Here is a 20,626-nt window from a genome sequence, read left to right on the forward strand (position 1 = left end):
ACGTGAACAAAAGACGAGGTACAACATGGAGTGTGATCAGTGTCTCTTCATAATAACAAATATTCCACACTAAAAAGGGTAAGGTATGAACTGGAAAAGAAAATATTCGATTTATTGGAAACATGGAGTTTAAAAAAAAAAAAAAAAAACTTAAAGTAGGTTCAGTGGCATTCTCAGAGCATTTTCAAGTAAACCAAGGCAAGCAAAACATGATGCAGATACTGTAAAGAAATAAAGCACTGTTCACATTTGCTTTCCTACTCCTCGAGGCCATTACACACAAAAGGCCCTGCGATATCAAGTCTCTCTCACGCTCTCTCTTTTTTGTGGCTGAAACATGTGGAGGTGGAATAAAGCGCCCTTGCTGGCTAGATTTAATGTTCATCAGTTGCCGAAAATAAGCAAGACCAAACATATTTCGCTTAAAGCAAGAGAAAGGATCCAATTGTTCCTGTCGCTCCCGGACAGTCCAAGTGGGAATAATAAGCAATGGAATTTACCAGCACACTATTAAAGTGTTGGCCGATAACCCCTGATGCTTTTAAATGCACTTAAATACTCCATATTTATACATACATAAAAAGTTGCTTGTGCTAAATGACTGGATGAATAATGCAGCTGTACAGATGGCAGCGATGTGGATTTTACAAAAGCATCCCAGATAAAAACAATGCTGGCAGCTTCATCCGACCCAAATCAGCGTACAGTGACGCACACCAAACACACTGATCAAATCAACGTGCCTTGCAAAAAGACCTTATTAGTGTTTCTCCCAGAGGCACGGTCATCCATTTTGCACACTGAGGCGAAAGAAAACTGCAAGTTTAATTAAACATGGTCAAAAGCTTGACTGTTAAGGTGGGACATTAGGACAAATGCGCAAATGGTTTGCTATAGGTGTAGCCTCATATGTAACAAATCTATGCAGTTGCAACAAATATAATACAATGAAAATAATAATACAGTGATTGGAAACATCCAAATAAATACACTCAACATGTAAACTGAGGCACACTTGATACACAGCAGCCAAGCAGTCATGTCGCAGGCGAAATGGACATCATTGCCACACCAATGTGTACTCAGCATCTTAAGAATAATGTTAAGTCACAGTAGGAAGTTCAACAAACAAAATGTTTTCCAACACGCCGAACATCAAGGTGTGTAAATGAGCTAGTCGTGGACAATTCATCCATCAAAATGAGTTATTAGCTTAGCTTTCAGTGAGCACAGTTAAACAGCTACTTTCTACACCTTCAAGAAAATGTTGTTGAATTGGTGTTTTTGTGCAGACAACACAAATTAGATCAGTGTCACTGCCCCTTGGATTTTCATAAATTTGCACTCCTTTGTTTCCTTAGCGTTTTAGTAATGTGGTTAAGCTATGTACTAGCTGAAACACCCTCTGGCTCTAACTTCATTTTTACATGCGTTTTCCCAGGTACCTAAACATTTAATATGTGGGTTAGGAGAAAGAAAAAATTATTCATATAAAGTTTCTGGAAATTCTCCACTGAAAATTTATCTGGGGAAGAGAGGGACACTACTGGGATCAATTAATTTTTTAAAAATGTTCTTATTTATGGCCCTTCAAGTTTGCCAATGTCCAATTTTTTGTAAATTCTTACATCCATGTATTTTTCTTCATGTGTGCCTCATTGGGATTTTGGATAACATGAAGCATATCCCAGCTCACAACTGGTGGAAGGAAGTCGGCACCCAGACAAAATCCACCAAGGCGCAGGGAGAACATGAAATCCCCACACAGAAAAGGCCAAAATGAGATTCCAAATATATTCCCATTAAGTTCAATCGAGGTTTCCACGATCTTGCATAAGTACTTTCAGCACAGTTAATCTCATCATTCACATCACATCTCAAAGCTCACAACCAAACATTATGCAGTGTCAACGTTAGAATAAAATCCACACATTAACATATTTCATGACCCTAATAATGGGGGGAAAAAAAAACCCCGCAAGAGAATTGGCGCTTGAATGTCTTTTTTTTTATGCTTTAAAATGAGACAGAAGCCCATCCTACACGGCAACCATTATAAATTAAACAAATTAAAAAAAAAGGCTCTGCAACATAGTATACAGTATTGGACAACTTCTGCTCTTCATTTTCACATGCTGTAGTAAAAAGACACTGTTCAAGCTTGGGCTCTCAGGGGAGCTGAGCTGGTATCAGGCATCAATCATCACACAGGCACTTGATCCTCTCAAACAAAGGCATCTGAAGCATATATGAACATCTGGAACATTGCAAAAAAAAAAAAAAAAAAACTGCCTGAGCTCTCATCAAACAATTGAGGGAATTCAAACTGTACTGATATGTCAGAGATCCGTAACAGATGTTTTCTAAAAGCATTCACTGTCAAAACAGGGAAGAGCTGGGCCTTACACTTGTTTTGTTGCCTGCTAATGAGCAGACATCAGGACAAAGTAGAGAATGAATTGCTTGTGAAAGAAAAATCCAGGTAGAAGGCACTGAGGCGCATTTCTTCAGCATCAGCAGTCAGTTTATACTTGGTTGACTTCATCATGACACTGCATACAAGCAATACTCGTGTGCCTTTCCTCTCAGGTTGAGGTCTGTCGCGAGCTACTGAAAACGATGTTGAACATGCTATGCAGGGCAGGGTGAGGTACGGTTGTGATGTTGGGGTTGAGGTGCAGAACTAGTAGCAGGAGACTTTGGTCAGGTTTCAAAGTATTTGTAGATGGCTGTGACGTAAGTCATGACGCTCTGCCAGTCTGGCCTCTCGGTGTGCACCATCTCATTTATGTCCTATAAAAGCCACAAAATGGACAGTTGTGAGTCAGTGGTTTTGTCAAACTGGGAATACTAGGCAGTTGGCCTTAGACCAGTGATTTACAACTACTTTGCCACAGCATACCAGTGAAAGATTGTCAAATGTGCCACAGGAAGCAATCCAGCTTCATTTAATTGGATTGACAAATGTATGTTTGTTCACCTACACATGCCATGGAGATATTGTGACAGGAAGAATGGCTCTTCTATAAAACGGCAGAAAATCATACAACACAAAAAAGAAAGAAGGCCAGACTGCATGGGCAGTGAGTATTTGTGAGTAAATTGAGACGAGAAGAGTTTTCTTTCAGCGGATCACTTTTTCTTTTTTTTCTTTAAACATTTTTGTTTGGTGGTGTGCAGTGAGATTTGTCAAATGTAAAATATGTGCCTTGGCTCAGTAGGTTGGGAAACACTGGCTAAGACCACATGCTGAAAAGCAATTTCAACTTTTTTTTTTTCTTCCAAATAAAATCTCAGTCCATGTCCACACCTAGAAAACATTTGGAGCTTGTCAACTCCAGCATTCCAAATCACCAGATGAAGGTCTGACCGCTAAAAACCCATGTTTTTAACCATTTCGAAGACTTAAAAAGTAATTCCCAAATTAGGCACGTCGCCAAAAATGGCAACTTGAGGGCAAATGATCAAATAAAGAATAAGTGGACTGAGTTACTCTTAAAGAGGAAGTCAACCCAAACATTTTCTTAACGATAATATGTTGTACGGGACCCCACTAGTCTAAACACAGCATTCTGATTAATATTGTATTTGTGGAATAGACTTGGACTCAACTTTATTTATCACTTGGGATTACTCCTTAAGGAAATTCTGGTTCCAGTAGCTTATACAGAAAATAGTACAAAGAGAATATTGCACATGAGTAATAAAGTGTTGAGTAATAAATAAAGTGTTGAGTAATAAATAATTGAAGGTCATTGCACTTGGGTATGCCAATTATGTGAGGTCTCCCTTCTTCCTATCGCCTCCTTTCCCCAAGTGAGGAGTTATACAGTTTGATGGCTTGAGGGACAAAAAAGAAGTTCAGCAGTCTGTTGGTCCTGAATTAAGCAGCAAAATTCATCCATTTTTATCGATCTCAGGAGGCGGTCATTTTGCTGCTTGCTGTCAACTGAAAATTTCATCCCAGTGGCCAGGTCTCAACCAATCACCGCTCAGCTTCGGAAAACTGGTAGGCTGTGATTGGTTGTGACTTAGCAACTGTGATGTCATTATCAGTGAATGAATGACTGAATGAATGAATGAATGTTTCATTTTGAACATTAAAAAAAAAAAAAGGAAATACAAGAAAAAAGTAAAATACAGAAAATGATAACTCAATAGTACAATAGAACATAAAAAAGAATGATGTTGCATTATAATTTTCCCCTTTATAAAAAACTCATATTTGTTCGAAAAGGAGTAGAAAGAAGCCTAAACTTATCAGCCTCTACCCCTTGTAACTACATATGTTTACATATACATACTTAAATACACATACATAGACTCAAATTTATATGTTTTCTCTTTAATTATGTCAAGATTTGACAATAGTCCAATATATTAAAAAAAATTAAACCACAACCAACAGCAAGTGGCAAAATGGCTGCCCTCTGAGATGGATAAGGTGGGTTTTGCTTGTTTAATTCATATATTCCTTAAACAAAAAATTAATCAGAACACTGTGTTTAGACTAATGGGGCTGCAGAGAACAGATTAGTACAAAGACAATTTGTGGTTTGGAATATAATTTGGTTTACAATGGTACCAACTTGACAAATGGCACCAAATGATCTAGTTCGCTCAGCGGCATAAAAAAATTGTTGTCATGTTGGTTAAAAATCTCAGTTGCTGTTGTGCTTCATGGTTTTCATTCAGTTGTTTTAAATGGCCTATGAGTAATTTCACTAAAAATATTTTGTATTGTAATTGGGACTTTGTCACTATTAAACAGTATTTCATGTAAAATATTTTCAATGGCAGGTGACATTTCCTGTAGCCAAAATGCTTATTGGGATTGACTTAATACCTGATATAACAGTATATGCCAGAGGCTCACTTTTCTTGACACAAAATGGTTTTTTTTGTTTTTTTTTTTGTTTTAATCCTTTGCTTTTCATATCAAAACTTACTAAAGTGCATTTGATCCCGACACTTTCTGCAGCCTGGAACGCCAAGGTGAAGTTCCTCTTCTGTCATAGAAAAGAAAAAAAAAAAAGACAGACCAACTATTTTTATTTAGGCATTTACTGATTTTAAGGTTAGGCTTTCCCTCCAATCTGTACTTGCCTTGTCTTGGCTGGTCAATTCTTGATAAGGGATGTGGGCCGGCAAGTAGGTGTGAAGCACAGCACAGAATGCCAGCCCATCATTCCAGCTACTGCTGAAATTGGTGATGTCAATGTTCTGGAACGTATGGCATCAGATCAATATAAAGCAAATCTTGTAGTGGTTGTGTCACATTTGAATCAAATTTTGATTCAACACAAAGATAATCAGTCTGCGATCATGTTGGAGAAAAGAAATTGGACAATACTTACTTCTGCAAAGCTGAAACTTTTGAACATTCGTACAATTTTAAATTTAAAATGATATCTAATGATTATTTGACTATTCATAATATTTATAGATTAATACGGTTATCGATTCATTGTTAGTTAATCAATTAATCGTTGCACTTCTATTCTCTTCCAAACAGACTGATCAGTCAGTTACACACTAATCAAAAATAATATGGCTACAAACACCTAATCTTAAACATGTTTGGCGTGTGCATTCTTAAGTTTAGAGAGAGGTTCACCTCTAAAGGCAATAAGCGCAGCGCATTTTAAGTTCATATTGTGATTTCACCCAAATGCCAACCATCCCCAACTTCTTCTGAGCACTGTATTGTAATGTGCCCCAAGTAAAACAAGATGCATCAATAATGTTGCCATAGGAACAATTTTATGAGTGCCAGATATTTTTCTCATTAAAAAACCGACATAAGGTACAACACATGAAAGAAAAATGCCTTTAATATGGAGGGGATGTTTTGGCTTCTCTCCTGAATGCCTAGAGCAATAGTCCAAGGCTCAACAGGTGCGGGTGTAGAACATACATATGTACAAATTAGGTTTTTTTTTCTTTTCTTTTGCATCATTATATTTTTCAACTGTTTCTGGATTTGTAAATTCCCTCATTGGGTCAAGTCAACATTAAAAGCTCATGAAAACAAAATGCACTTTATATTACTTGTAATTTCAAAGCAAAAAACTGGTGGTGCTATACAGTAAACTGTACTCGCCTCGTCCGTTTGTTTACTTTGTTCAATGTCGCATACTTCCTGGAAAGGACTTTAGGTACCATGACAACCAGAGATCATCATAACTCAGTTAAGCATGACCTCACTTAAGAAGTAGGTGAATAGATAAATGCTCGTTCTAGTATCTGCTGCACATCTGGCAACACTAAAGTTACGTGCATCAACAGATTGGATTATGCTCTGATCTCGTCTTGCTTGCCATAAGAGGTCATCTGTTCTAACGTGTTCATTTATGTCACAGCACAACACCCATTTATGACAGCATATTTTGCTTTTGACATGGTTTCGGGACAATAACCTACTTGATAGCCCTCAGTTTTCTTCTGGCACCACTTCAGCAGAGCGTTTCTCTTGGAGCCTCCATATTCTCTGGCCAGTGCAGACAGTGGGTCCTTTCGTTCCTCTCTTTAAAGAAAAAATGAGCATGCTTGCTAAATAACCTTTCTTTAATGTTTATACCTTTAATAAGGGGTGGTTAGGATCCTACCTTAGACGACTGCGCGCCGTGGGAGTGACTGAGGCCGTGGGAGAGGAAGAGGGCAGTGAAAGCGGAGAGGAGGCGGCACTCATGGCCATCAGTGACGATGAGGAGCCTCCGTCCTGGGCTGCCATATCCCTCTTTATCTCTTCACTACTCCGGCGGGAGACTACTTAAGAACATGGGGAAAAAGAGTGATATGTGGAAAATGAACAATTACAACAAGGTTAATATGTACATTCTTCAACCTGAAATTGTCTTGGTGGAATCCATGTTGGAGACCCTCTGGAGGACAGAAGGTGGTCGACTGGTTGGGGCTCCTCTGAGGAGGTGCTCAGCTGTAAATACATTATTACACTATATACATAACATACTGTTTACAAGCTCAGTAAAAAGTCACATTCAGGTGTGTAAAAAAAACAAAAACAAATTAGTAGCAAATGTTGGGCCAAATCAAACCGGCTTTGGCACTGCACACACATCTTCACATCAAACATTTGAACTCATTGAGCAAAATTCTAAGAATGTTGAGGTTCGTTATACCACTCTAGAAATAATTTAACTCTGTCAGTCTGAAGTAACTTGCCCTATTCAAACCCGCTATTCATACATAAACAACATCATGAACATAAGTCGACTTATTTAAGTACTATATGGCCTTTTAAGCAATAACACAGTATGATTTTTACTTTCACATTGAAATATGCACTTAAAAAAATAATTTTGGCTCATGATAGAAAACAGCATTGAAGTCATTGCCATGGTCACATAGTTTAGTGCTTGATAGAATTATTGGCTCGTTAGTTATGTATGTCTGTTATCAAATACACGTTTACCATGAATGTCTTGCTGAGAAATTACCTTCCAAATAGATAGCTTAGGATCAAAACTACACTGCTAATTTATGTGAAGGCTGTTTTTCAAACCCAAACACATTGACACAGGTGCATCATTCAGTATTTTTAAACAGAGAGAAAATGAGCAATAGTTAAACCTGTAGTTGTGTTTCAAAACCCCATGTGCAGTGTGTCAGGATATCCTGACCACAGAAACACAAACTGTATATGATAAGCACGAGAGGGAAACATCAAATCACCAATAACATGGACAGTGTCACTTTTGTTTATAAAACATTTGGCTACTGGAGGGAAACTGTAAACATTATTATTACAAGAGCAGCTTCTCATAAAGTTGAATCATTCTTTGTTTTTATCCTAACAGATGATTAAGATGCTGTTTGCTCTTAATATTAATCTTTAATTCTCAACTAAGTACTGCAACAATTTGTTGTGCTACTTTGATTCCTCCAGGCTTAAACAAGATTACAGAACGTCACATGATTAGTTTTTGAGCGCAACAGATTCTCAAAATATGGTAAAATAAAAAAATCTTAACTGCCTCACATGACATGGAGATGTCGGAATAGCTGGTCCTCTTGTCACCGAGGGAGGATAGCGGCTTGGAAGCTGACAGTGACGTCGATACAGTGTGACGCTGCAAGAGAAAGAGTCTTTGTCAAATTAATTGCTGGTTAAATTGTTGCAAAAGTGGCTATCCAGCAAGGAAGCCTATTCAATATTATCGTTTGGGCTTCAAGTTCTATTTACAGAAAACACAACATCGCTTTTCATCCCATACCTGTATAGGTGATACAGCGGCAGCCGGAGGAGTCTTCATCGGACTAGGACTGAGAGGTGTGCGTGGTAGTGGGGTGGCTGGCGCTGTTGGAGTCACAGTGGCAGTACTGGAGGGTGGTGGTGCTTCAAGAACAAATGAAACAGCTCTGCTTGAATGCGACTGAATTTCATTCGAGTGCAATATGTCAGATGTGGGGAAATGTCTCCTCAAAACTGCAGTCCCCGATATCGAAAATTTAAAGGGGTTTCTAGAGCAACACATAAACAATGAGGCAAAATTAAATTGCGGTACATACTTTGGGAGGCATTGTCGAAGCTCTTGATGAGTGTTTTGACAGTTGGCGAAGGCTCAGAGGAGGTGGAAGATCGACGACTCAGGCCCATCCCCTGTCTGAGTGCAGCCAAGTCCCTCTCCACGGCGTTCATGTAGTTATACACTCGGCCTCTCTCCTCCTCTTGCCTGGGAAAGAATATTCCACTTAGTATCAACCATGTACTCAAACAACAGGAAACTAGACATGGACCTAAAGATTTAGTACATAAACCATTATCCCTAACATCTTGTGACAGTGTCACCCAAAAGAAGCTGAACATACAAGAAGCCCAAATCTGGCCAAATAGTTTGTGTGCCTTACTTGCGGCTTTTGACCTCATCCAGCTCCTTGCTCAGCTTGTCATTCTTTTCCAAGGTCTCCTGCAGTCTGCGTCGCAGGTCTCCAATCTCCTCCTGCGCTTCTGACTTGATATCATTAGCAATGACCACAGCCGTCTGCAAGTCTGCTTGGAACTGACGCCACTCCATTGACTCCTCCTGTGAGGCAAGTGACATTTAACATTTAGGCATTATGTGTCTAGAAAAGCAGATAGATTGAACTACAGCTCTAGAACGCATACTGCTTAATACTTCACAGATGCAGATAATGCATACTTTTTCAAAATTGATTACCAAGTTACGCAAAAGGTACATTGAATAGCAATACTTGTTCATTCATTCCCTTTTTTTGCCCTTCTCTCATTAGAACATTCCCTCTCAACATTTAACCATCACTGTTGATAAGACAGCAACTGTATCACAGCCGGGGACCGCATCCAGATCTTGTGTGATGACACAAGTGTGTAATGACTGCAAATTAACCTTACAATTAATCCAATTAAAATCCACGTTGCAATTTTGTAGAATGCAATTTTCAAATTGCAAAAGCTGCAAGAAGTGCAGAAGTGTGTTTTCATATGTCATGACACTTCAGAAGTTGAAGTGATAAAGCCACAGATTTGTTTACATTATTGTTGCAATCTGACGTAATTTACTGATTACTAAAATCAACCGCAGAGTAGGGAATTAAATTTACAGCACTCTAGTAATTACAGTAGTATTATGGAATGCATGCTAAGGAATTAAAATCAATAAGTAAATTTCCTCACAGTTCAGCTTCAAAGTGTTCAATCTAAAAATCACCAGAAAATGGTGTTTCATGTTCTATTTTTTTTTTCAGAGAAAGTGTAAATTAATTTAACACAAATCGAAGCGCAACAGACGAGCAGTCGAGTGTCTCTCTATTCATGTTTATTGATTAATATGGGATATTGTTAAATACGTGTTTAACAAGGGGGAAAGTAATCATTTTTGTTTGTGAAAGCCAAACTAAAGCGTGACTTGACAAGCTCTTCAACAATTCTCCTCTGAACATGTTTTTAAGCTAATAAATAAAACTATACTAATAAAACTATCCCCAAAGAATGATGGCCTTTTTTCATAAAAGTACAAGTTTATTCTCAAAACAGTACATTATTCTTGGACTATTTTGACATGACTATTGGCCATTTCAAAGTGGAGCCATGGCTGACTTACCCTGAGTCTGCGATGAAGGATCTTTATCTCTCGTTCCATGTCGTGTTTCTGGTCCTGCAGCTTCTTTACAGAGTCTGTAAAAAGAATGTAGATGCATTCAATGAGCTGGTAGACAAGATCTTCAAAGTTGGACAAACGCGACAGTGTGAGGGTGTGTCATTTTGATGTGCTATCATACGGGATTTTTTTTTCTTTTTCTTTTTTATTTATTATCATCATCACAGTGCACTTGAACATAGTAATTGCTTTAAAGACTAACTTGTAAATTGTGTGTAACATTAGGGTGGATCAATACGATTTAACAGTGTATTAAAAGAAAACCTGTTTGGTTGTAAATGTCACAGTACAGTGAGTGTCTAGTTGAAGCTATTTATCAAATAAATGCGAAAGTCCTGCTCATTTGCAGTCAGCCAAGGAATTTAGCGACAACTTCAGCTCAGCTAATATGTAACATAAACGGACCACCCTTATCTCCTCGCAGCTACAAGCTGCCTCTTTGCACAAACAATACGCTGCGTCTCGCTGAGTGGTCTGACGACAGCCTTCTACCACATGCTTGGCCCCGACACGGACTCTTATAGAAAGTTAGGAAATAACTTCCAGATTTTCTGTTTCATTCTTGCAGATAGAGAGTGCAGCTAATCCACTTTTCATTTCAGTTTTAAAAAAGGAAAACAGCATTTAAGTTTACAATCAATATTGTTTTATGGTATCCTTTTTTAGCCTGATTACCCTCGCCGCTCATCAATTGGTTCTTCCTATGACCTTGTCTCGTTTCTTTTATGGACGGAATCATGTCCTCTAAAAGTTCTGAACTATATTTGCTTTGTCCTTTCATCCGTTCATTGACGTGTGTTTGAGGGTCGATGAAAGCATGAGTTTTTTTATTAATTGACAACGGTGGAAATGATCCCAAATTCTGCTTTCATGAAAAGAACGTTAATGGAGAAAATGGTGTTTTTATGGGTTTGTCTCTATAAAATGCTGTCAAATTTCAAACTGGAATATTATTCAGTGGAAAGCCAAATACTGCCAGGTTTCATTCAACCTGAAGTAAAAGACTTGTAACTTGCCATGTACTTGTGTTTATCTTATCACATGATGGCAAGCAGCAAGTTCTGCAATCAGCAACACATACTTACTGTCAAGGCTAATGTTGTACTTGGCTGGACCTTGATTACAGACAGCACATTGTGTAAAATCGGTGAAAAAAAAAAAACATGACGTTGCAGTTCAGCGCGTGTGCATGTGGCCGTGCGTGCTGCTCACTCTCAAGGTCGGTGATGATGAGGTTGTCATGCAGCTTTAGAGCTCGGTGCTGCTCCACTTCGTCTTCCAGCTCAAAGATGGTTTCCTTCATATCGACGATCTCCGTCTCCTTTTCCTGCAGCTCCACACGCTGTTTCTCGAGCATGTGCGCTTGCTCAGCCATCTGCTGCTGCACCTGCTGTTGGAAGTCTCGATATTCCCTGTCGAGCTGTTTGCACAGAAGAACGGAGGTCAATCATTCAAACAGCAACAAAGAGTTTTTAGATATATTTTCTTCACTACTTTGAGCTTTCATACAAGAGCCACAAAGAGTTTCTCTCCCAAACGGACCTTACTGAGAGCGTCCTGCAGTAGGGCAAGGTCATTGTGAGCTTGTTCTAGCTCATCCTGCACTTTTGCAGCTTTGGCCTCAGCCTCCTCCTTCCCCTGTCGCGCACTTTCCAAAAGCTGGCAGATGTCATTTTTGTCTCCTGCTGTGTGAAGCGAGTACAGCTCAGCAACCCTCTGCCTCTCTTGGTCCAACTGGGCTCGGCAGCGGCTCAGCTCCGCCTGGTCGCTGCTCACTGCCGCTTTGTATTCGTCAAGCGCAGCTGCCATGGCCGCTCGTTCTTGTCGCTCCGAGTCCAGGACGCGCTCCATTTGGTGGTTCCTCTCCTTCAGGGCTCCGATAACCTCTTGGGCTTCAGCGTTGTCCTGCTCAGCCATCTTCAAGGTGTTGGACAGGTGCTGCTGCACCCCCAACAGCTGCTCTCTCTCGAAGCGGGCGTTATCTGCCAGGTCGGCGTAGCGTTGCTCCAGCTCCATGTAGCGGCCGCTCTTGATGTCCTCCTCAAGCGCGTACGAGATATGATGCTCGTCCAGCAAAGAGCGCAGGTACTCAATCTGTCGACCGTAGAGCTCCAGCTTGTCACTCTGCTGGCACAACGAGTCCATGAGGATGACCTTCTCCTCGCCGAGCCGCTCGTTCTCCCCGTTCAACTCTTGGGTGATTTGCTGCAGGTCGGCCAGCTCCTGCAACGTGGCCTGCAGCTCCTCGGCAGTGCTATGCTGGTTCTCCTCCATTTGATGGATGCGCTCTGTGAGACAGGCGACTGACACCTCGCTGGCGTTTCCGCTGCTGCCCCTCCGTGAGCGCTCCCTGCTGGGAGCAGACTCGCATTCGGAGGACGAAGAGGCTCCCGAGGGGGCGTCCAGCGCATCGTCGCTAGAGGTGACGGCCTGATAGACCTCACTGGATTCGCTATCAAGATTGTCCGCCGAGCCGCCGTGCTGGTGACCGGTGAGCAGATCCTCTAAGGAACCGGGGGCCGACCCCTCCGCTGAGGAAGTCAGAGTGGCTCCGCCCTCACTCTGCCCACTACCCGCTGCCAAGTCCGGACTCAACGACAGGTAGCTCAACTTGTCAGAGCCATCCAACCTCTGCTCTAGGGAGAAGCCCAGCGCATTGAGACGGTCCTTGAGCATTCGATTCTCACTTTTCAGCAGGTTGAGCTCTTCTCTGATGGCCTGGTTCTGCTCTTGTAACAAAAGCAGCGTGGACTCTACGTCAGCTGCTGTGATGGCGGAGACGTGTGCCTTCTCCCCCTCCTCTGCTCCTTCCTGAGGAGGCGAGTCTTTTCCTTCCATGCCGAGCTGGACCCTCATGTCTCTCAGTTCACTGCGAAGGTGCAGAATCTCCACATCTTTGCTCTTAGCAAGACCTAGCAGGTCGTTGACTTTTGTCTCCAGTGCCACCTTATCGCTGATCTGACCATCGGATCTTGACTTGCTCATACGGCTCTCGGGCTCGCTCGGGATCTGATTGCGAGAGCGCTTCCCTGAGGCTGCATCGCCTGCCGCTGTCCCTGAGACCAGCTGTTTCTTATTAGCTGATGTCCTGGATGTCCGAAGACGGTCTCGTGAAGAATTTGGCTCTTTTGGGGTTGATGATGTCATACGCTTGGTTGAGGAACCTTATTCAGAGACAAAAAAAAAACCCCATAATATTGTTACATTTTTCTCAAAACAAAAACAGGCAAATTGTACTAAAATCAATGTAGAGTAGAATCTCTCGCTGACACGTGCTACATTTCTTAGGAAAAATGAGCCTCTCAAAAACCAAAACAAAATAAGGTCTAGCATCATTTTACATGATGCGACACACGATGTCAGCATACATCAGTACTGGAAATATGTTAAGCACAAATGTCAAGCGGGGGCAATTTTGCAATATACCGGGGCAATAATTAGAACACAGAACATATTAGAAAAGAAAAAAAATGGTGCAACTGCCTCACACTTGCCACAAAACCTTTCCTGCAGACAAATATAGTGAAGCTCAGCTTCTGGCAAGCTAACAACATGGTCTAAAATTGCTATTTAAATAAAGCTCTTAAAAATGTTATCAATGTTTTTAGAGCATAACAAATAATAGTCTTTGGCTACTGTTATCCTGGTCTGCATTGTTAAAGGGAGAGTTGGCATTTTTACCAAAACACTTTTTGTCATACATGTTCAAACTGTCATAATGGCCTGAGAGTAGAACATTATAAAAATGATCTAAAAAAATAAATCACCACTCGGTGTCCCTATCTTAAGCCTGTAATTTCACATTTAATTATTATTTCTAAACTTGTCACAGCGTGATAAAAATAGCCAATTAGACACTAGAGAAACAGGAGTGACCCAAATAGTTGCCAGCTGGCTTTTCCAATAGAACGAAAACTTTCCTAAAGTGACAAGATTTTAGCTGCTGATTTCATTTCAAATGTCATTAAATCAATTTTTGTTCCAGCAAGAAAAGCAGTTTGTTCACCTTTTTGTACATAATGTGAAGAGAGCCCAAACTTAAAATCAATGTACGTAGCATACTGAAATTTATTTTACACTTCTACGAATACAAATTATACTAAAAAATTATAATTATAAATTGAAAATACAAGCAGTACTCAAGGCCTCCTGTCAATAATTGTCAATTAGAATAATCATAATTTTTCTCCCCATGACAGTTTTTGTGACGCCTCGGCTAAAAGGACAACTATGATGAAGACCAATTGACGTGCAACGTGAGGAAGCAGTAAACACATATCTCTTGTGAACAACTACAGCAGCACATTACAGTACACACCCACAACTCCTTTTTGCTTGTTGTCACCGCTGCTAGCAGTGGTCCCGATTGAGGAAGTTCTCTTAGTTTTGCTAACAGCATTACTTGATGCAGGATTCCCTCCAGCCATTGCCGCTAAAAGATCATCATTGCTTTTCACCTGAGAATACAAACATGAGAAGAAAAAAAAAAAATCTGGATCACACAGCGACTTTGCCAAAAGCTGTCATGAAGCAAGATGATGCATCTTACCTTGGACAGAGGTGCGGCACTATTGGTCTTAGCTGCAGGCTTTCCAGTGGTAGATGCGGCGGCCTCTGCCTTCCCTCGATCAGTACTCACCTTACTCACCACAGGCCGGACTGACTTCTTCATACTGAGTTCTCTGGTGCCGAAACATTTACAGCTCAGTCTGCATACACAGGAGGGGGGAGAAAGGTAATACATGTCAGAATATAGTGGTATCGCCACACTTTTCCATAGGAGGAGAATTCTTTCCATAAAAGGTATTCCTAAAAAAGAAAAAAAAAAAAAAGAAAAAAAAACCAGAGCAGGTCCAAAAGAACTGCACTCTAACTTGCGCACTAGAAAAATTTGCTCTTCTCTAGAATATTTTTTTTTTTTCGATAGAAAATACAAACATGATATGAACATCAACAAAAGTCTGCATCCTAGTTTAAGCAGAGCATTGCTTTAAACCAGGGGTGTCAAACTCATTTTTTTCATGGGCCACATTGTAGTCATAGCTTCTTTCAGAGGGCCATTATGACTGTCAACCCAAATAAATGTATGAACACCTCATATTATATACAGTAAAAGGTACAAAACAAACTGACAAATAACTCGTTTTCAAATCAGACGAGTAAAAACTGGTCAAATATTTAAAAATATATATATCATTAAAAGTGAAGACAATTTGCAATTCTAGCAATGACACGAATTTGATGCACAATTTGTCTTCGCGGGCCGCATAAAATGATGTGGAGGGCCATATCTGGTCCCCGGGCCTAAAGTTTGCTTGAAACTAAAGGAAGCATTTATTATATTGAATGGTAGCAAATAATGGGCATTAATAAATTAGAACCAAGATGAGGCAACAAGTTGTTAGGAGTAACGTTTGGCAATGGCTCAAATGTTGATCCTGGCCAAATTGAGAAAACCAGTCTTGCAGGAAAACTCGAGACTTTGTGCTAAGCAGGATTTTCATCCAAGTCCGAGGAGAACCTCTTGATGCCACGATAGCCAGAAAAGTTATTTGGGACACAGCTGGAAGCATAGCATAAGTACTTTAGCACAAACTTGGATGTATTTTTGCACAAAGCCTTTCTAAAGGGAAAAAAGTGTGTCCAAGTGATTTATTTTACACAGGAAGTCACTCAACAATCAATCTCTGTTGTTTTGCAGGCAGCTTGAACTGTTTAATAAACAGTTAAGATAAGACTCACTGACTGGAAGTTGTATTAGCCATAACTCCCGCAAACAAAATGAAACAAAATTAGAAATCCAAGCAAAAAAGGAGCATGTGTGGTTAACATACCAAACATAACACAAAGAACGTGATGAGGAAAACTGTAATGCTCAAATTATAAAGCATGGAAACATTGTTCAACTATTGCTGACACGAAATACTTTACAAGTCACACAGCACCATATTGTTGACAACTGAGTGTGGGATTACAGCGCAAACAGAGGGAATAATCCTCATGACCTCATGGGTCAGGCAATTCAAATACTGTACTCTTTTTCACTTTCTGTTCCATGTTTCTCGTCTGTGGCACGTGTATACAAAGTTGCATGGTTTTGAACAATGGTAGAATTTTGATGATTTTCTTCCCTCATGCAATACAATAGATTAGAAATGAAACAACTAAAACCACAACAATAATAATCAACTAAACGGTGGATTATTTTTCAATTGTTTGATGAATCGAATAAAAAGCCTTTCTTTTAATTTCCCGTAACATAAAATTTCCAAATATGAATTGATTGTGATTCAGTAACTACTATTACTTATTGTACTGCTCTGTGTTGTATCCATAAAAATGATGATCATTGTTTTCCCAAAGTAAAAGCAATGTAAACAATATATATTTTGCTGAGACATAAATATAATCAATCTGTTCTCTTTAATGACAGAAATAAGAGAATATGAACTGGTGAGAGGCTACAATTCAGTGGATTTTGACAATTTTAAGTTACATAAATTCTCCAAACAATGATTTGATTATCAAAATGGTTGTTGATTAATTTGTTCATCAATTAGTCACCAATTAATCCATTAATTGTTGCACCTTTTAAAACAAAAATATAGCACGAGTATTTGAATATTCTAAAGAAGCAAAAGTACTGTTATGTTGATGAAACTAAAAACTATGGTTTCAGAGAACAGTACTGATTACATGTTAGTTACCTGACCACAGCTACACTGCAAATCCGCCAGTGTTAAAAGTTCAGGGACAGTGTCAAAGACAATGCATCAACACACCCCGGTAATAAAAAAAAAAAAAACAGCCTGTGTAGTCTAGGTTGGAACACTCTTACATGATTAAAATAGGGTGTCCCCTGGATTTGACATGGATTGGTGTTTAACTGAAATTGAAACTACCAACTTCGTTAATGATTGAAGTTGACCGGTTAGGGTCAAAACAATTTTCTACAACTTTTTTTTTTCCTCTTCGCTTACAAAATGGAAATTCCCTAAGGTTGGAAAAACTTCCACATGATGGAATTTGATAAAGAAAAAAAAGCTTTACAATTTGTATAAATGTATAAATGGATGGCAGGCAGTGAGGTTTCAAGCAAATTTCAGACAGGAAACTGAAAATGATGTCCTCCAGCTGTCTACAAAAATCATATTTTATTATTTCAAACCAATTATCATGGTATATAAAGGAGAAAAAAAGAAAAATCGCAACACATTTGGAAGTAACTGTATAAACTTTCTTTCATCCAACTTTCATTTAATGTAAAATGCAACATTATCATCTCAAGTTTGTTTCAGCTGAGTTACACAATTATTTGCAAAGTTCTCCATAATCTTCTGTTAATATTAGCATGCAGAGAGTTTAACAGACGCTCCAGGTTTGAAACCTTCAAATACGCCATGGAAAAAGATTAGCGTGGGAAACAGGAATTCCCTGGCTTCCTCTATAAATTATAAAATTCCCCATATTCAAATAAAATAAAAAAATAAGTCCCATGCTCTTTTCTTCTTTCTCTGCTTTGTTTGTCTAAGTTGGAAACGAGCTGTAAACAAATAAGCAAGTTGTATCTGTGCTTGGACTATATCCCAATATCCCCAAAATGTTTCAGAAGCAAAATTAGCAACATACTACAAACACTGCCCAGAAAAATCATAAGAACTTAAATTTTTATATTATATATTATATTGTTGAAAGTGGAAAACCTCTGGAGCTATAGTTGAAAATTGACTGGCCAACAAACAAGCCAACAAGCAGCTGGACTAAAATCTTAAAAAACTTAAAAGTTTATTGTGGAGATTACCACGCCATGATTTTGGTAGTCGTTAATAAGAGACTGAGTGGCAAAGATGAGTGGCAAAAAATAAATTAGTACCTGCTAATGATAGAAGTGATTTAATTGCTCATAAAGACCCCCTTTTGCTGCGTTCTTTCCTTATTGAAGCTTCAACAGCAGGGAGGCCCTTCCTTGCCATAACAAGAGCTTCCTGTGATGGCGTCTCCAAAGAAACAACCCTACAAGGCAGACTGTGTGCTTGTGGACAAGCAGGCACCAGTCTGCTTGAGAGAGAACAGACACTATTAAAGCTTCAGGTCACATGCTAAAATATGCTCGACTTCTGATTCAAAAGACGAAGCAACCATAAATTATTCCTGACTGAACACAATATACAAAAAAAAAAGGAAAGAATGAAACCCCTATTCAAACATAGAACATCCCATACTTTAAAGCACCCCCTCCCCTATTGCAGCGCTGTACTGGAAATTGATGTGCTATGTCTAAGGTTGCCAGGAAATAACATTTCATTTTTCTCTTGTTACACATCCCTGGATAGCAATGCACATGCACACACTTTCTGCAGCAAAGCAATAATCAGGTAAAGTCATTGAGAATGCTGAGAAATGAAACTCATTTTAGACTACAAGGAAACTTCCAAAACATCCTGGGGATGAATATAAAAAGGGATCTGAGTGTGTTAAACAGGGGTAGCAGTCAAATGGCCTGAGGATCCTAGGCAACATCAGTTCCCTGCTGATTTATTTCAAGATGGGGAGCAGGCAGACATTTGCGTTTGGCACACCCACAACATTAGCACCACAGCTAACGCCCATTATTAACTCTGTGTAACTGAAATATTCAAACGTTTAAAGCATGCGTTTGAATATTTGAGTTACACAGAAAAACGACTTACTTTCCAGTAGTTCACCACGGTCGACACAGTATTAACATTTTAATAGTTTCAAGCCAAATGACCATATAAAGCCAACAAGGGACCCCCATCTAACGAGTTAGCTACAGGGTCAGGCATGCAGAGAATTTCAGTAATTTAGCTTCCTTTTTGTACAATAGCTTTCAAAACAAAAGCAAGTCATTAGCTTCCACAGCATTTGAATTGAAAAGTTGTCTTAAATATCCATATTGACATACAGTTGCACAAAGTGGCTGAAATGCAACATATAAAGTATTACTACTGCTACGTAGTCATGGTTGTAGCTGTAACCAATATGTGCACACTGGTTATATATAAAAAAAATGCATTACATCTAGTTGAGCAGTAGTAGAGCTGACAATGACCTAAAGTTGGACTAAAACTAAAACCTAAAGGTTTACTGTCCTAATAGAGTGATGCGATCATTACGAATGACGGAAACAAGGTGAAGTTAACGCCATACAATTGGGCATCGACGCAGATCATAAAACAAAATACACATACCACATTTTTCACCCAGAAATGGGTCGCGTAGCTTATTTTGAAATAATCCTCAGGACACATCTAAAATACTTTCACGAACTAGACAGTTGTTCTACAAATCTGGAAAAATATTGGGGAAAAACTGACTTATACATTGTTTGAAACGGACAGCACGTACACACGAGAATCCATCTGGTTATGCTTAAAGTAAAACGTGAACTAAGTGTGTACACCCAGCCATGAATTTTATCTTCGTTGTGAGCAGAACTGTGACAATGCTAAGGTTGCTAAAGCGATCGCGAAGCTAACCATGTTAGCATAGCCGGCAAACAAGCAGCACACTGCACACGAGAAAAGAAAATGCACACACCTGCGTTTCCTCTATTTTTCCAATTTGATGGATTGTTAAATATCTCCGGGGTGGTGGTGGCACGCCGGCTGTTAATCCCACCGCGAGTAGGCAGGCGGGCAGCATCAGTTTTGGAAGTCAAGTCGCTTCTGCTGACAGCAGCTACATGATCCTCTGCACCCTCTTCTGGTTGCATCTGCATCACCTCAGCATCACGCCTCGCCGGATGGGAAAGTGCATTGTACGCTTCTCCTGTCTGCATTTCTTCAGATTTATACAATCAGTGTTGTTGTAGTTACGTTGGCTTTTTGTTTATATTAATCATTTACGAGTCTGCGCTGCATCTCACGATTATACTATATAACAGTACTAGATTGGTCTCAAATGCAGTGGTAGGAAGTAACGAAGTACAAGTGATCATTTTTTCTGGCATCTCTCATTATTTATTTTTATGACAACGTTTTATTTTTACCGACTATATTTGCAAACAGATGAGAACTCGGAGAAAAGTCACATCGATCTGAGTTGACGTCTTGATTGAATGAGATTTGGACGTTTATGAGCCCCCCCAATAATAATAATAATAATAATAATAATAATAATAATAATAATAATAATAATAATAATAATAATAAATAAAAATAGGTACAGCGCGTAATGAAGGAACGAAAACGAACTGTATATGGAGATGGAAGGAATTTCTCATTCAATGTTTCTTCTAATCCGACAAAATAAACAGCATTTATAGACAAATAATAAAGGAACGAAAACGAACTGTATTTGGAGATGGAAGGAATTTCTCACAAAAAAAAAACAATTATAGACAAAATATACAAGTTTCTTAATACAAATTAGCATTTTTGTGATTTAAATCACTGCAGTGTAGGTTGTTTTGATCGCACAAGTCAAGCCAACCTAGCTTTTAAACATTTGAAAACAGTATG

General features: G+C 39.3%; 1 protein-coding gene across 4 annotated transcripts; it reads right to left on the reverse strand.

Annotated features, from left to right (window-relative positions):
* Positions 1–79: 79 nt before the first annotated feature.
* On the reverse strand, positions 80–19,893 carry specc1la (sperm antigen with calponin homology and coiled-coil domains 1-like a). Of its 4 annotated transcripts, XM_088377200.1 has the most exons (17): positions 19,704–19,893; positions 18,016–18,197; positions 14,692–14,851; positions 14,461–14,599; positions 11,685–13,306; positions 11,355–11,562; positions 10,086–10,159; positions 8,872–9,047; positions 8,533–8,696; positions 8,238–8,359; positions 8,003–8,093; positions 6,848–6,937; positions 6,609–6,771; positions 6,424–6,526; positions 5,107–5,223; positions 4,950–5,009; positions 80–2,793 (listed from the first exon to the last, which is right to left on the reverse strand). In XM_088377200.1, exons 3-17 carry the CDS (start codon positions 14,812–14,814, stop codon positions 2,704–2,706), a joined length of 3,342 nt encoding a protein of 1,113 aa, XP_088233326.1. In that variant the 5' UTR covers positions 14,815–14,851; positions 18,016–18,197; positions 19,704–19,893; the 3' UTR covers positions 80–2,703. The 4 variants fall into 4 exon arrangements, with proteins under 4 accessions (XP_088233326.1, XP_088233325.1, XP_088233328.1 ...); XM_088377199.1 differs by lacking the exon at positions 18,016–18,197; XM_088377202.1 differs by lacking the exon at positions 18,016–18,197 and having other exon boundaries at positions 6,609–6,768; positions 19,704–19,892.
* Positions 19,894–20,626: the final 733 nt, after the last annotated feature.

The sequence above is a fragment of the Syngnathus floridae genome, chromosome 5 (genome assembly GCF_059516105.1).
Source record: "Syngnathus floridae isolate MCC-2025c chromosome 5, RoL_Sflo_1.0, whole genome shotgun sequence".
NCBI lineage: Eukaryota > Metazoa > Chordata > Actinopteri > Syngnathiformes > Syngnathidae > Syngnathus > Syngnathus floridae.

Excerpts from the sequence above, each read along its gene's own strand:
- specc1la (XM_088377199.1), bottom strand. The coding sequence starts at position 14,814 with ATGAAGAAGTCAGTCCGGCCTGTGGTGAGTAAGGTGAGTACTGATCGA. Across the intron at positions 14,600-14,691 it reads GTGCCGCACCTCTGTCCAAG|GTGAAAAGCAATGATGATCT; the intron begins GTAAGATGCATC and ends TTGTATTCTCAG. Across the intron at positions 5,224-6,423 it reads AGAAAACTGAGGGCTATCAA|AACATTGACATCACCAATTT; the intron begins GTAGGTTATTGT and ends CATACGTTCCAG.